The sequence below is a fragment of the Oncorhynchus mykiss genome, chromosome 4 (genome assembly GCF_057628025.1).
Source record: "Oncorhynchus mykiss isolate SJ-2025 chromosome 4, ASM5762802v1, whole genome shotgun sequence".
NCBI lineage: Eukaryota > Metazoa > Chordata > Actinopteri > Salmoniformes > Salmonidae > Oncorhynchus > Oncorhynchus mykiss.
This window is the reverse complement of record NC_143025.1, coordinates 63,996,134-64,009,365: the sequence shown is the minus strand read 5'-3', so window position 1 is coordinate 64,009,365 and position 13,232 is coordinate 63,996,134. Positions and strand designations below refer to the sequence as shown.

The following is a 13,232-nucleotide window of genomic DNA, read 5'->3' as shown; positions in this document are numbered from 1 at the left end:
GCAAGTATAGATGGCCAATCTGCGTGGCCAAGCACGACTCCAACACCATTAAGTTTGCTGACGACACAACGGTGGAAGGCCTGATCACCGACAACGATGAGGCAGGCTATAGGGAGGAGGTCAGAGACCTGGCAGTGTGGTGCCAGGACCCCAACCTCTCAACATGAGCAAGACAAAGGAGCTGATCGTGGACTACAAGAAAAGGAGGGCCAAACACGCCCCCGTTTCACATCGACGGGGCTGTAGTAGAGTGGGTTGAGAGTTTCAAGTTCCTTGGTGTCCACATCACCAACAAACTATTATGGTCCAAACACACCAAGACAGTTGTGAAGAAGGCACGACAACACCTTTTCCACCTCCGGAGACTGAAAAGATTTGGCATGAGTTCCCAGATTCTCAATAAGTTATACAGCTGCACCATCGAGAGCATTCTGACTGGTTGCATCACCGCCTGGTATGGCAACTGCTCGGCATCCGACCCTAAGGCGCTAAAGAGGGAAGTGCGTACGGCCCAGTACATCACTGGGGCCAAGCTTCCTGCCATCCGGGACCTATATATTAGGAGGTGTCAGAGGAAGGCACAAAAAATGGTCAAAGACTCCAGTCACCTAAGTCATGGACTGTTCTCTCTGCTACCGCACGACAAGCAGTCGGTACATGAGCGCCAAGTCTAGGTCCCAAAAGGCTCCTTAACAGCTTCTACCCCTAAGCCATAAGACTGCTGAACAATTAATGAAATGGCCACCCGCGCCTTTTGTTTTTATACTGCTGCTACTTGCTGTTTATTATCTATGTATAGTCACTTTACACCTACCTACATGTACAAATTACCTCAGCCACGGACTCTGTACCCCATGTATATTGCCTCGTTATTGTTATTTTGTGTTACTTGTATACATGTATTTTTCCTTTAGTTTATTTAGTAAATGTTTTCTTAACTCTTTTCTTAACTGCATTGTTTGGTTAAGTGCTTTGTAAGTAAGCATTTCACAGTACACCTGTTGTATTCTGCACATGTGACAAATACAATTTGTATAGAAGGGCAATCTTCAGAAGATGTGAAGACATTTTCAGTAAATGTAGACATTCTTACAAGTATAATTACCTTTTCTTGCATGTAAAGCAAAACTATTCGTAAGGAAAACGTCATTTCTATTATGACCTCTAGAGGTCCTTGTTTCCGACGACAATTTCAATCATACGACTACTACTTCCTATACGCTGACGCGTCAGCTGAGCCAATCATCCATGGAACCACATCGTAGAAGCAAAGATTGGTATAACTGAACCAAGATAGACAACAGACTGCCGTTTCCAATGGGAACAAATTAGTCATAGTTGACAGAACCAGCTAGGTGGGCAGAGCCAAGCACGAGCTAGCGAGATCCTATTGGTGCGTTCTAGCAGATATCTGCATATTTCCGTTAGGGAACGCCTCCTCTGAAGTGCGCGTGTGCTCTATTCACTATTGCACTCCTAAACAACGCGATTTTTTTTTAAATTGCAAAGTCTACAAAACTTTGTTCACTCTGTTCATAACATATTGTAGTTTTAGGAACATAAAACTGTATTGAGATCAAATGTTTCATCTATGAGAAAATGTGCAGAATGTCAGCCAAAATCCATCTCGTTCCATCTTCTCCTACTGCCGGTCAGTGGGCTTCCTCTCACTACCACATTTGGTAATGAGTGGAAACGCTAAGCGGATGCTTCACATTTATACATCCGGTGAGATATCTGTCTCACTGTGGTATTAGGCTTTTTCCGCGTTCACATTACTAGCCAAAAAACTAGGAAACTCGTATAACTACAACCAGTTACCAAGTCAGAAATTAACGAGTTTCCTAGTTCTGGCTAGCATCTGAACGCGGCATATTACCCGCAGCCACCATTCCCCCGGATGACAGAATGAACCGAAGGGGTATATCGACCTCGCCAACTTGTAGTCCTAAAAAACGGAAATCCGTTCGTTACCTCTGGCTCGTTCAGCCATTCACATGGGGAAAATGAATGAGGGAAGAATATGGTTTTGGGGTAAAGCGGAAAATAAAGTCTGAGGTTAGCACAGGTTTAGGAGATCCTATACGTTTTGTTCTATGATATAATACCAGTCAGTTAATATGACCTTTAAAAGTTATGAAGATTTTGATGTGCTTTTTTTCTTCTTCATAAACGCTTAAGAATGCACAAAAAAGTGACGTTAGCTGAACAAAACGAATAATATATCCTAAGCCTGTGTTTACCACGTACCTTATTTTCGGCACTTATCCAAAAACCCTACAAAAACTCCATTCATTTTGTACAACGAACCATGGCGGAGTTGGTGCATACAAAAAGACGCCATTACTATTTATCTCTATAACAGAGTAGGATTTCAGAGCGTGTCGTTCACTGAAGGCGCACCCGGTCAGTTCGCGTAGTTTGTTTACCAACTGCGCTGGCCCAAACTTGTCAATATTGCCAACCAGCAGGACTCAAACAAAGACGTTAGCCATCATTTGACAGCTCGACCATGTCTGCCTCGACCGCTAGAGATCCTGTTGCTAAAAAGAAGCATGTTCGTTTCGCTAGAATGGAGGAGGATGATGATGATAACGATGACCAAGAGGAAGATACTCTGTTTGACAAGAGGAAAGACACGAGACGAGGGCTGAAGAGTGTAATGAAAGGGAGGAAGAGAAGTTCGAATTCAGAGTTCGATGATGAGGTTGAAATCATCGATGGAGGTGGCAGGGCCAGCGATTCTGGAGGCTGCAGCAGCTGGATGATCACCTTAGCGCTCTGTGCGTCATTCCTCGGCCTGGTAATGATGAATGCTTTTTATTAGGCTAGTAGGCCAGCCCAAGGGACTGAATTGGAACCATTCTGTCATCATATGTACCTTTTATATCTGATAAATGAATAGGGTCTCTGGTTTTATTGCATAGTTTGTTATACATGGACATTATTGTTTCTCTATCACCATATCTTCACTAAAACTAAAATACAGGTTTTCTGTACGTGTTTTAAAGCTTCATCTAATTTTACATGAGTCTCACATGGTCAGTAACTATTCCTATTCCCATTCGATAATATCTAGCATTTCCAAGATTCCTTCATTAGTTCATTAGTTATGTGATTGTGGTTGTTTTAGTGGCATTTAAGACAATGGTTACTTTCTTATTCTCAGGTAAAATGAGCGTTTGTTAGGGATATATTCTGAATGAGCCGGATTTGCATTTCATGGCTGTAAAACTAGCTCTTCAACTTAAGAACAGGTTTAAAAGGTTCCGCCCCTTTTTCCCTTCAAATTTTCGCCTAAAATGACATACCCAAATCTAACTGCCTGTAGCTCAGGACCTGAAGCAAGAATATGCATATTCTTGATACCATTTGAAAGGAAACACATTGAAGTTTGTGAAAATGTGAAATGAATGTAGGAGAATATAACACATTAGATCTGGTAAAAGATAATACAAATACATTTTTGTATTTTTTTTGTAACATCTTTGAAATGGAAGAGAAAGGCCATAATGTATTATTCCAGCCCAGGCGCAATTTAGATTTTGGCCACTAGATGGCAGCAGTGTATGTGCAACGTTTTAGACTGATCCAATGAACCATTGCACTTCTGTTCAAAATGTTGTATCAAGACTTCCCAAATGTGCCTAATTGGTTTATTAATACATTTTCAAGTTCATAACTGTGCATTCTCCTCACACAATAGCATGGTATGTTTCACAGTAATAGCTACTGTAAATTGGACAGTGCAGTTAAATTAACAAGAATTTAAGCTTTCTGCCAATATCAGATATGTTCTGTGATTTTTTTTGTTGTTACTTACAACCTCATGCTAATCGCATTAGCTTACGTTAGCTCAACCGTCCCGCGGGGAACCCACCAATCCTATAGGGGTTCATTAATTAAGCTTTTACTTTCTGGCACCTGTCCAAAGGTACAATTTCGAATAACTGCCGCCTTCCTGGAAGGGAAAGAAAAACCCAAAATGTCACACTTTATATTATTTACCATTGGCTGCCACAAATAAAGTTCAAAATACCCTTAGAATATTACTGTATGCAAAAATGTATCCTAGAATATGATGATGGCCCTAGACGCTACCACTGTTTGCCTAAGAACTTGGAGAAAGCTCTGAGATATGCGCTTACTTATACTTGCCTGTAGTACAGTGTACTAGTTTATTATGTATGTGTTCCAGGGGATGAGCATCTCTGTCTTAGGCCCCACATTTCAAGACCTTGCCATCAACGTCAACCAGAACATCAGCAACATCTCCTACATCTTCGTAGGCCGCTCGATGGGCTATATAGGCGGCTCTGTGTTGTCCGGGATTCTCTTTGACTGCATGAACAGCCATCTGCTGCTGGGTATGTCTAACAGACTAAAATATACCTAGACTTAACTAAAATACAAATACATGGTGTCCATTGGCTCTGAATAACATTCGATTTAACCTCTAAGATATTATTGTGGTCCTGGTCCTGTCTATGAGTTCATAGAGCATGGCGCTAGCTATGCCAGGATCATACGTTTGATTCCTGCCCAGGCCACCCAAACGAAATATGTATACACGCATAATTGTAAGTCGCTTTGGATAAAACCGTCTGCTAAATGGCATTTATTATTATTAATATTAGTATTATTATATTAGTATACAGTATGCATTTGTTGTTGTTGTTATTATTATATTAGTATACAGTATGCACAGTGAATGCACCACCTTTGCTTGTCAAAGAATGCCAATGGTTGTTTTTGTGGGTGATCATGACTTTTATATGGTGCATGCTGGTTGAATACACCCCACTCCTCCTAACACTGTATCTTCTCCACAGGCCTCTCCATGCTGGTCACAGCGTTTGGGATGTTTGCCATCCCTTTCTCTAAGACAGCCCTTCTCCTCACTGCCCTGATGTCCAGTATTGGAGTTTCCATGGGCTTTCTAGATACAGGTGCAGTTAATCTCCCAGTCTTTATCTTTAAGATAGTAAATACGTATCTACTGCACAGTACAAGAAGTGGTAGTCAGTGAATGTCTCTGACGCTGTTTACTGTCCTCTCTGGTAGGCGGTAATGTCCTGATCTTGCAGACGTGGGGGGATCAGGCTGGCCCCCACATGCAGGCCTTGCACTTCAGCTTCGCTGCTGGGGCCTTCGCCTCGCCCATCATCGCCAAGCTGCTGTTTGGAACGGACCTGGACGTGGCTACAAACAGCAGCATGGACGCCCCGGTGGCAAACTCCACCTCCCCATCTGTCACAGACCACGTGCCCCAAATCGTGTCCTCTCCTACGGTTATTCGCTTCGTCCACAGTAGCAGTACCCTCAAGTCCATGTGGGCCTATGTTGTGATCGGTGGTTTCATCCTGTTCGTCTCCCTCGTCTTCTTCATCCTTTACACCCGCCACAGCCCCTCTAGTGGCAGGGCCCAGACCCCCTCAGGGAAACCCCTGGTGTCCAAGCACCACAACGCACTCATCGCTATGCTCTTTGTCTTCTTCTTCTGGTACGTGGGGGCCGAGGTGGCGTACGGCTCCTTTATCTTCACCTATGCTAAGGATTACATTCATATGGACGAGGCCCAGGCAGCAGGGCTCAACTCCCTGTTCTGGGGAACGTTCGCTGCCGGCCGGGGCCTGGCCATCTTCTTTGCGACCTGCATGCACCCAGGCACCATGATTCTACTGAGCCTGGTGGGCTGCACCCTGTCCTCCCTGTTCCTCACACTCTTCAACAGCAACAGGGTGGCCCTGTGGGTCTGCACTGGTGTCTACGGTGCCTCCATGTCGACCACTTTCCCCAGTGGGATCTCCTGGGTGGAGCAGTACACCACGGTGACCGGGCGCTCTGCTGCGGTGTTCGTGGTGGGGGCGGCCCTGGGGGAGATGGTGTTGCCCGCCCTGGTGGGCTTCCTACTGGGAAGGATCCATGATCAGCCCTTGCTAATGTACCTGGCCCTGGGCACCGCCACCATCACCTCCATCCTCTTCCCCTTCATGTTCTGGCTGGCCTCGTCCCCCAGCGGCCCCAGTAGGACACCTCGCACCAGGAGCCACATGGAGCCTGACGACAGCGAGTACCGCCAAGCCTTGCTGGACTCGGGCGCCAATGATGAGGAAGAGGAGCAGGAGCAGCAGCGGGAACAGAAGCAGGATGACGAGGCCGACCAGTGGAATGATGCCGACTTCGAGGTCATCGAGATGGCTGACGCCAGCCTTATGATCTCTCCTAATAAAGCGGCGCTCTCTTCTCCTAGCAAAGCGCTCTCTTTATCTCCTAATAAAGCGTTGTCATCTCCTAACAAAGGGCTTTCACCACCTGATGTTGCTGGGACATCAGGGGACACCACTGCCACATCTGTCCCCGCTACTTTCCAGTCCCTAGAGCCAACAGTTGGGGCCTCTTTCTCAGACTCTATCTCTCTCCAGGGAGACTCACCCAGACGGAAACTGCTGCGTTCCCTGGACCGGCAGAAGAGAGACTAGGGGCTAGATTCAATCAGATCAAGCATTAACCGGCGATTGCCGACAACCCCATAGCTGGTGTTTTGGTTGTGTATCTGCATTAGAGCTGTCAAATCGGAGCTGCTTCTCTCGTGGTCATTGTCACGAAGCCATACTCGTCCCACTCATGTTAGAAGTCCAGAACGAGAAAGTGTAGATTATATAGAAATAATGACGCTCAAATGTAAAATCATTAAACAAAATTAGGATTTCTATCAGCCTAATCGAAGTGTAGATTAATATCTCACATTCCACTAAACAACTTGTAAACAAGATGCATGGGATTTCTCTTAATGTGACTACGTGCAGCCAATGGCAATATCCGCTTTAGGTATAATGCCAGGAGCCACTTGTGGATTTGACAGCTCTAATGCAGTTCCACCTCTGATACTCTGCCTGGGAGCCCGCGATTCAATCGGATTAACAGTAAGGCCGGGATTCAATCCTAAAGCCAGGATTGCATCCGATCGTGCTTTGTCTGCAATGTACCTTTTTTAAAGGCAATTTCCTCGCGTTCAGAGACCACATTTACAGTCAATGCTGCGTATGTCGAAATTACCTTTAAATTGTGCATTTTCACGAAGTGCGATCGGAATGAATACCGGCCTAAGGGCTCTAGTCTGGGAAATGCGCCATTACTCCAAGTGCTTTAAAGACGTTACTGTAAAACTTGTTGATGTCTGATTGTCCGTGACTGTAATCTGACCTGTTTAGTTTAACACACATGTAAATGTTTGATACTACAGATTTACAGTGCAATATAATTTACCCCACTCCTACACAGCTTATGTCTACTACATCATTTGTAGCTGTATGCTGTGGTGGAAATGGAATTTGTTTAAACATTAAGACCCCTTGCCACTGTTGCTGGTAATGAATTATAACAGTTACATTAGTGATTTCACAGTAGTGCAACACTAAACGTTTTTTCCCTTTAGATATCCTAAAGATGTCATTTTCTTTGTCATATTTATATTTAGTAAATATTTGAATTATCAGCTGTTAAAGATAGGAATTTTGAATCATTTGTTTTTGTCAGACCTTTGTTTGAATATATGTCACATTCACGTGCTAGTTGGAAACTAGGCAACTCAAACATGTTAGAATTGCTAACTCGTTGTGGAAAGATGTTCCCGAGTTTCCCACTTAGAAAGTATCAGAATCAAGCCTCTGGGCAAAGATGTAAAATCAAGATGTCAAATCAAATTTTATTAGTCACATGCGCCGAATACAACAAGTTAAGACCTTACAGTGAAATGCTTACTTATGAACCCTTAACCAACAATGCAGTTTAATTAGATGTTCAGGAGTCTTATGGCTTGAGGGTAGAAGCTGTTTAGAAGCCTCTTGGACCTAGACTTCGCGCGCCGGTACCGCTTGCAAGCAGAGAGAACAGTCTAGGACTAGGGTGGCTGGAGTCTTTGACAATTTTTAGGGCCTTCCTCTGACACCGCCTGGTGTAGAGGTCCTGGATGGCAGGAAGCTTGGCCCCAGTGATGAACTGGGCCGTACGCCCCAACCTCTGCAGTGCCTTGCGGTCAGAGGCCGAGCATTTGCCATACCAGGCAGTGATGCTCTCGATGGTGCAGCTGTAGAACCTTTTGAGGACCCATGTCAAATCTTTTCAGTCTCCTGAGGGGGAATAGGTTTTGTTGTGACCTCTTCACGACTGTCTTGGTGTGCTTGGACCATGTTAGTTTGTTGGTGATGTGGACGCCAAGGAACTTGAAGCTCTCAATCTGCTCCACTACAGCCCCGTTGATGAGAATAGGGGTGTGCTCCGTCCTTTTCCTGTAGTCCACAATTCTCCTTTGTCTTGATCACGTTGAGGGAGAGGTTGTTGTCCTGGCACCACACGGCCAGGTCTCTGACCTCCCTATAGGCGGTCTCGTCGTTGTCGGTGATCAGGCCTACCACTGTTGTGTCATCGGCAAACTTAATGATGGTGTTGGAGTCGTGCCTGGCCGTGCAGTCATGAGTGAACAGGGAGTACAGGAGCGGATTAAGCACCCACCCCTTAGGGGCACATGTGTTGATGATCAGCGTGGCGGATGTGTTATTACCTACCCTTACCACCTGGGGGCGGCCAATATCTATTCCATATTGGTTCAACAGAATTGAATTAAAATGATGTGGAAATGATGATTCAACCAGTGTATGCCCAGTGGGAACCACTACACAAATAAGTTACATTCATTTTATCTCAGAGGTTCCGAGTTTCTGATAGCATATGAACACAGCATGTTTTTTTCTCTCACTTTTCTGTAAACATTTTTTTATTTAAGTCTTGTGCTGTGATGAATTGTCTAGTAATCTGTAGTTTTTCCATTCAGATGTGTGATCTTTGTTAAAGTTGATCACGTTTGAATTTTTCTATTAAAACAAATCAAAGCCATGAAAAATACTAAAACACAAAGACTAGAGAATTTAATACATTGAGTTTTATTATATCAATCTTCAACCTCCACCCACAGCAATGTCCATTAAAAACAAAGCAAGAAACACTTCCTTCATATTTTTTGTTGTACATTTACATTTATACAAATACACAGATCCTGTGTATAGTTGTTTGGGAAATAATATAATCCATCTTGACATGGGTAGATGGCATATGCTGTTTTAACATGGAGAAAGCATTAGAAATGTGTACAAAACAAATATGCACAAGGAAATAATATATACTCTTGCCATAAATTATCAAAATACAGTATTGCAACAGTCCCAGAAGTAAAAACTGAAATTAATACTCCCCCATCCTCTTTTGATAGGCATTAGTGCCTCAGGGTATAATGATAATATGCTTTTTCATAACTGACAAATACAAATTGAGGCTAAAAGAGACAAAATGGCACACAAACAGAATGCATAAAAACAAGTTGATTTGTTTTCATTTTTTAATGCCGATGCACAGATAATTCAAATGGGCACTTTACAAGAACTATTTACCAAAGATTGTATTTGATATAAAAAGGGAAATGTAGTTAAACAGTGTTTTCTTTAGTCAACCTTTGCGTCGTAAGGAGCTCCTTAGAAATACTGTTCAGACTTTTTAAGTCTTGCATTTACAAATTGCTACAGCGCCTACAAAATAAAAAACGGTAGGGGCCTCTTTCGGTCAAGAGTTAATGCCATCTTTATGATACAGAAGAGACCATCTCCATCCATCCTGAAGAAAAAAAAAAAAAAACATCAGCTTCAATCACAACCAACCAATAGCAGCTAATGAAGACACAGTGAGCGAGGGAGAACGAGCCCTTGAAAACCACTCCCTCGTCTCCTTCAGGAGGCCCAAACCCAGCCAGTCTGCACTTAGAGCAGAAATACTTGTATAACAAATAACAACGGGACAACATGAAAACCCAACGGGGTTCAATCAAAGCACCATTTAAAAAGGAAAAGACAGGGAAACACGGCTGGATGAGACAGCGTTGGTTTAGCACCAGAGTAGCTGTGCTGTGGGCCACGGGGCCATTCACAATCCGAACTGCTCCAGGAGCTGTCGGAGGTAGGGGGCCTTGGTGAGCTGTCTGTTGACCCGGGACAGCTTGTAGAGCACAGGACAGTCCAGAGACACACACGGAACCTGCCGATCCGCACTGCCGCTGCAGTTCCGACAGATCTGGACCAAATGGAAAACAGGTTGGTTGGTTAAATGGAGTTTAAACACTGATGAATCTTTCTAGCTTCTGCTCTAGCTACAGAACCTCACCAACCAGTTGGAGTGAACTATCCCTCTAATATTACATGACAGGGCTAAAAATACAACTCTAAGCTTAGCTCGATTTCCATCTCACTGTACTCTGACTCTCTAAAACTCAAATGCAGACAGTGCTTGGAGACTACTCAGCATCGGCTTGTGGTACACTACAAGATCAAAAGTATGTGGACACTTGCTCGTCGAACATCTCATTGCACCCCCCATCCTGCTGCTATAACATCCTCCCTCCACTCTTCTGGGAAGATTTTCCACTAGATGTTGGAACATTGCTGTGGGGACTTGCTTCCATTCAGCCACAAGAGCCTTAGTGAGGTAGGGCACTGATGTTGGGCATTCAGGCCTGGCCTGCAGTCAGCTTTCAAATTCATCCCAAAGGTGTTCGATGGGGTTGAGGTCAGGGCTCTGTGCAGGCCAGTCGAGTTCTTCTACACCGATCGACAAACCATTTTTGTATGGACCTAGCTTTGTGCAAGGGGGCATTGTCATGCTGAAACAGGAAAAGGGCCTTCCTCAAACTGTTGCCACAAAGTTGGAAGCACAGAATTGTCTAGAATGCCACTGTAGCATTAAGATTTCCCTTCACTGGAAATAAGGGGCCTAGAAAAACAGACCCAGACCATTATTCCTCCTCCACCAAACTTTACAGTTGTCACTATGCATTCTGGCATGTAGTGTTCTCCTGGTATCCGCCAAACCCAGATTGTCCATTGGACTGCCAGATGGTGAAGCATGATTCATCACTCCAGAGAACGCATTTCCACTGCTCTAGAGTCCAATGGCAGCGAGCTTTACACCACTTCAGCCGACGCTTGGCATTGCGCATGGTGATCTTAGGCTTGTGTGCGATGGCTCGACCATGGAAACCCATTTCATGAAGCTCTCGAACAGTTCTTGTGCTGGATTTGCTTCCAGAGGCAGATTGGAACTCGGTAGTGAGTGTTGCAACTAAGGACAGACGATTGCTACTCGCTACAACACTCTCCAGTCCCATTCTGTGAGCTTGTGTGGCCTACCACTGAGCTGTTGTTGCTCCCAGAAGTTTCCACTACACAACAGCAGCATGTACATTTGACCGGAGCAGCTCTAGCAGCGCAGAAATGTGCCGAACTGACTTGTTGAAAAGGTGACATCCTATGATGGTGCCACGTTGAAAGTCACTGAGCTCTTCAGTGAGGCCATTCTACTGCCAATGTTTGTCTATGGAGATTGCATGGCGGTGTGCTCGATTTTATAAACCTGTCAGCAGGGGTGTCCACATACTTTTGTATATATAGTGTAGCTTGCCAATGGTGTGCTCCCCCCCACCGTGACCTTTCACCTTTAGCAGCTGGTCCTGCTGGCTCTCCCAAAGGCGCATGTCCTGGTAGAGAGTGACGGCCACGCGTTGGGGCTCGGCACGGCAGCTGGCACACACCCCTAGCTGGGTGAGCTCATCACACACAGGACAGTGCAGCGTGGTGAAGTACTGGGAGATAGTCCCCTTCCTCCCCACTTCCTCCCCTCTGGCGACCATGGAGCATGACGCCTTCTGGACCTGAAGACAGAGGACATGTCTAGAACCATGGACTAGGATAGATTTGTGGTGATAAATAAGTATTTTTTTTTTTAAAGACTGTAATTCACTATTTGACACTATTTGACAGGTCAGACTATTTTTGTCAAACTCATTTCATGGAGGGCTTAGTGTCTGCAGGTTTTGTGTTTTTTTCCCTTTCAATTAAGACCTACACAACAAGATGAGGGGAGTTCTTTGACGAATGAAGGTCACTAATTAGTAATCAATTACCAGGGAGGAGAGAGAACCCGCAGACACTCGGCCCTCCACGGAATGTGTTTTGACACGTGCTCGAACACAGTGTTCGCCAACTCCAGTCCTCCAGTACCCCCAACCGCACACGTGTTTGTCGTTAGCCTGCTTCAGACCGAAGGGCAAGGGGACATGGCTCTTTTAGACAAGTGTTGCTCAACTCCAGTTCTGCAGTACTTCCAACGGTACACGTTTTTGGAGAAACGCACCTGATTCAACTCACCCAGGTCTTGGTGATTAGTTGATAAGTGGAACCAGGCGAGTTTGTCCGGAGCTACAACAAAAACGAGGCACAGCAGGACTGAAGTTGAGAAACACGGGTCTGAAAAGAGCCTCCTTGCCCTTCAGTCTGAAGCAGGCTAACGAGACAACAGTATGAAATCTGCATGTCCTTTACACAACTCGCCACTAGATGGAATCATTGGCATTTCAAAAAGGGCATGCCTAACAAGGACTTGGGTACGAGATTGGATATTTGTCTCATTTGATTCCCGACGTGTAGCCCTTTTTTTCTTTTGTTCTCCGTCTGCACGACAGTCCGGACAAGGCTTTCAAAACACCACCGCTGCGTCAGTGGTCGGTGTGTGTGTCATCAAACGTCTACTCTCTCCTGCATGGATCTATCATCGGTTTGATGAATCCCAGTAACTAACTAGAAGAGCTGGGAGACCAGAGGGAGCCACATTTTAAGGGTCCGACAACCTCCCCCCCCCCCCCACCCCTCTTTCATAGCCTCACCCTGGGGAGCTCCTGGTACCAGCTGAGCACATCCACACCGATGAGCTGGAAGATGCGCCTCAGCGGGGGCAGGATCTGCTTGGTGATGTAGTAGGTGGCGTTGAGGCGCAGGCCCGGGTCCTGCAGCACCTCCAGGGGCCGCCGCACCAGCTGGATGAGGGGCACGCCGGGCATCCCGTACACGATCACGTAGGGCACCCGCTCGCCCACCCGTGGCTCCAGGCGCCGGTCATAAGCCATCATACGCCTGGGGGAGGTGGGGGGGGGGGGGGGCAGGACACAGCATTGGATTGGCTGTTTCATTATAATCTAGCACCCCAAATATGTGCAGTGGTATAGGACCACACATACATACAGTACTCAGATTTCATTTGATTAATTTATCACAATTGTCGTTTTTTTTAAACCAACGCACAAATATCTGAATAAAATATAATGCATTTGCTCCTTGTTTTTGTACTGCAGTAGT

At 45.3% G+C, this 13,232-nt stretch overlaps 2 protein-coding genes across 3 annotated transcripts in view; one reads left to right on the top strand and one right to left on the bottom strand.

Annotated features, from left to right (window-relative positions):
* The first annotated feature begins 258 nt into the window (after positions 1 to 258).
* On the top strand, positions 259 to 9,004 carry slc60a2b (solute carrier family 60 member 2b). 2 transcript variants are annotated; one of them, XM_021600282.3, is made up of 4 exons: positions 259 to 2,803; positions 4,199 to 4,367; positions 4,833 to 4,949; positions 5,065 to 9,004. In XM_021600282.3, the coding sequence occupies exons 1-4, from the start codon at positions 2,513 to 2,515 to the stop codon at positions 6,480 to 6,482; spliced, it is 1,995 nt and encodes a 664-aa protein (XP_021455957.1). In that variant the 5' UTR covers positions 259 to 2,512; the 3' UTR covers positions 6,483 to 9,004. The 2 variants fall into 2 exon arrangements, with proteins under 2 accessions (XP_021455957.1, XP_090088672.1); XM_090232546.1 differs by lacking the exon at positions 4,199 to 4,367 and having other exon boundaries at positions 1,943 to 2,803; positions 5,065 to 8,910.
* Positions 8,920 to 13,232, bottom strand: part of rev3l (REV3 like, DNA directed polymerase zeta catalytic subunit) — a 49,051-nt gene continuing 44,738 nt past the window's right edge. The window contains exons 30-32 of the mRNA XM_036975690.2: positions 12,764 to 13,010; positions 11,537 to 11,752; positions 8,920 to 10,119 (exon numbers count right to left, since the gene is read on the bottom strand). Coding sequence (XP_036831585.2) covers positions 9,973 to 10,119; positions 11,537 to 11,752; positions 12,764 to 13,010 — 610 coding nt within the window. The 3' untranslated portion in view covers positions 8,920 to 9,972. The remainder of the gene's footprint in view (positions 10,120 to 11,536; positions 11,753 to 12,763; positions 13,011 to 13,232) is intronic.

Coding starts and splice junctions, on each gene's coding strand:
- slc60a2b (XM_021600282.3), top strand. CDS start 2,513: ATGTCTGCCTCGACCGCTAGAGATCCTGTTGCTAAAAAGAAGCATGTT. Junction 2,804..4,198: donor GTGCGTCATTCCTCGGCCTG/GTAATGATGAAT, acceptor TATGTGTTCCAG/GGGATGAGCATCTCTGTCTT. Junction 4,368..4,832: donor GAACAGCCATCTGCTGCTGG/GTATGTCTAACA, acceptor TCTTCTCCACAG/GCCTCTCCATGCTGGTCACA.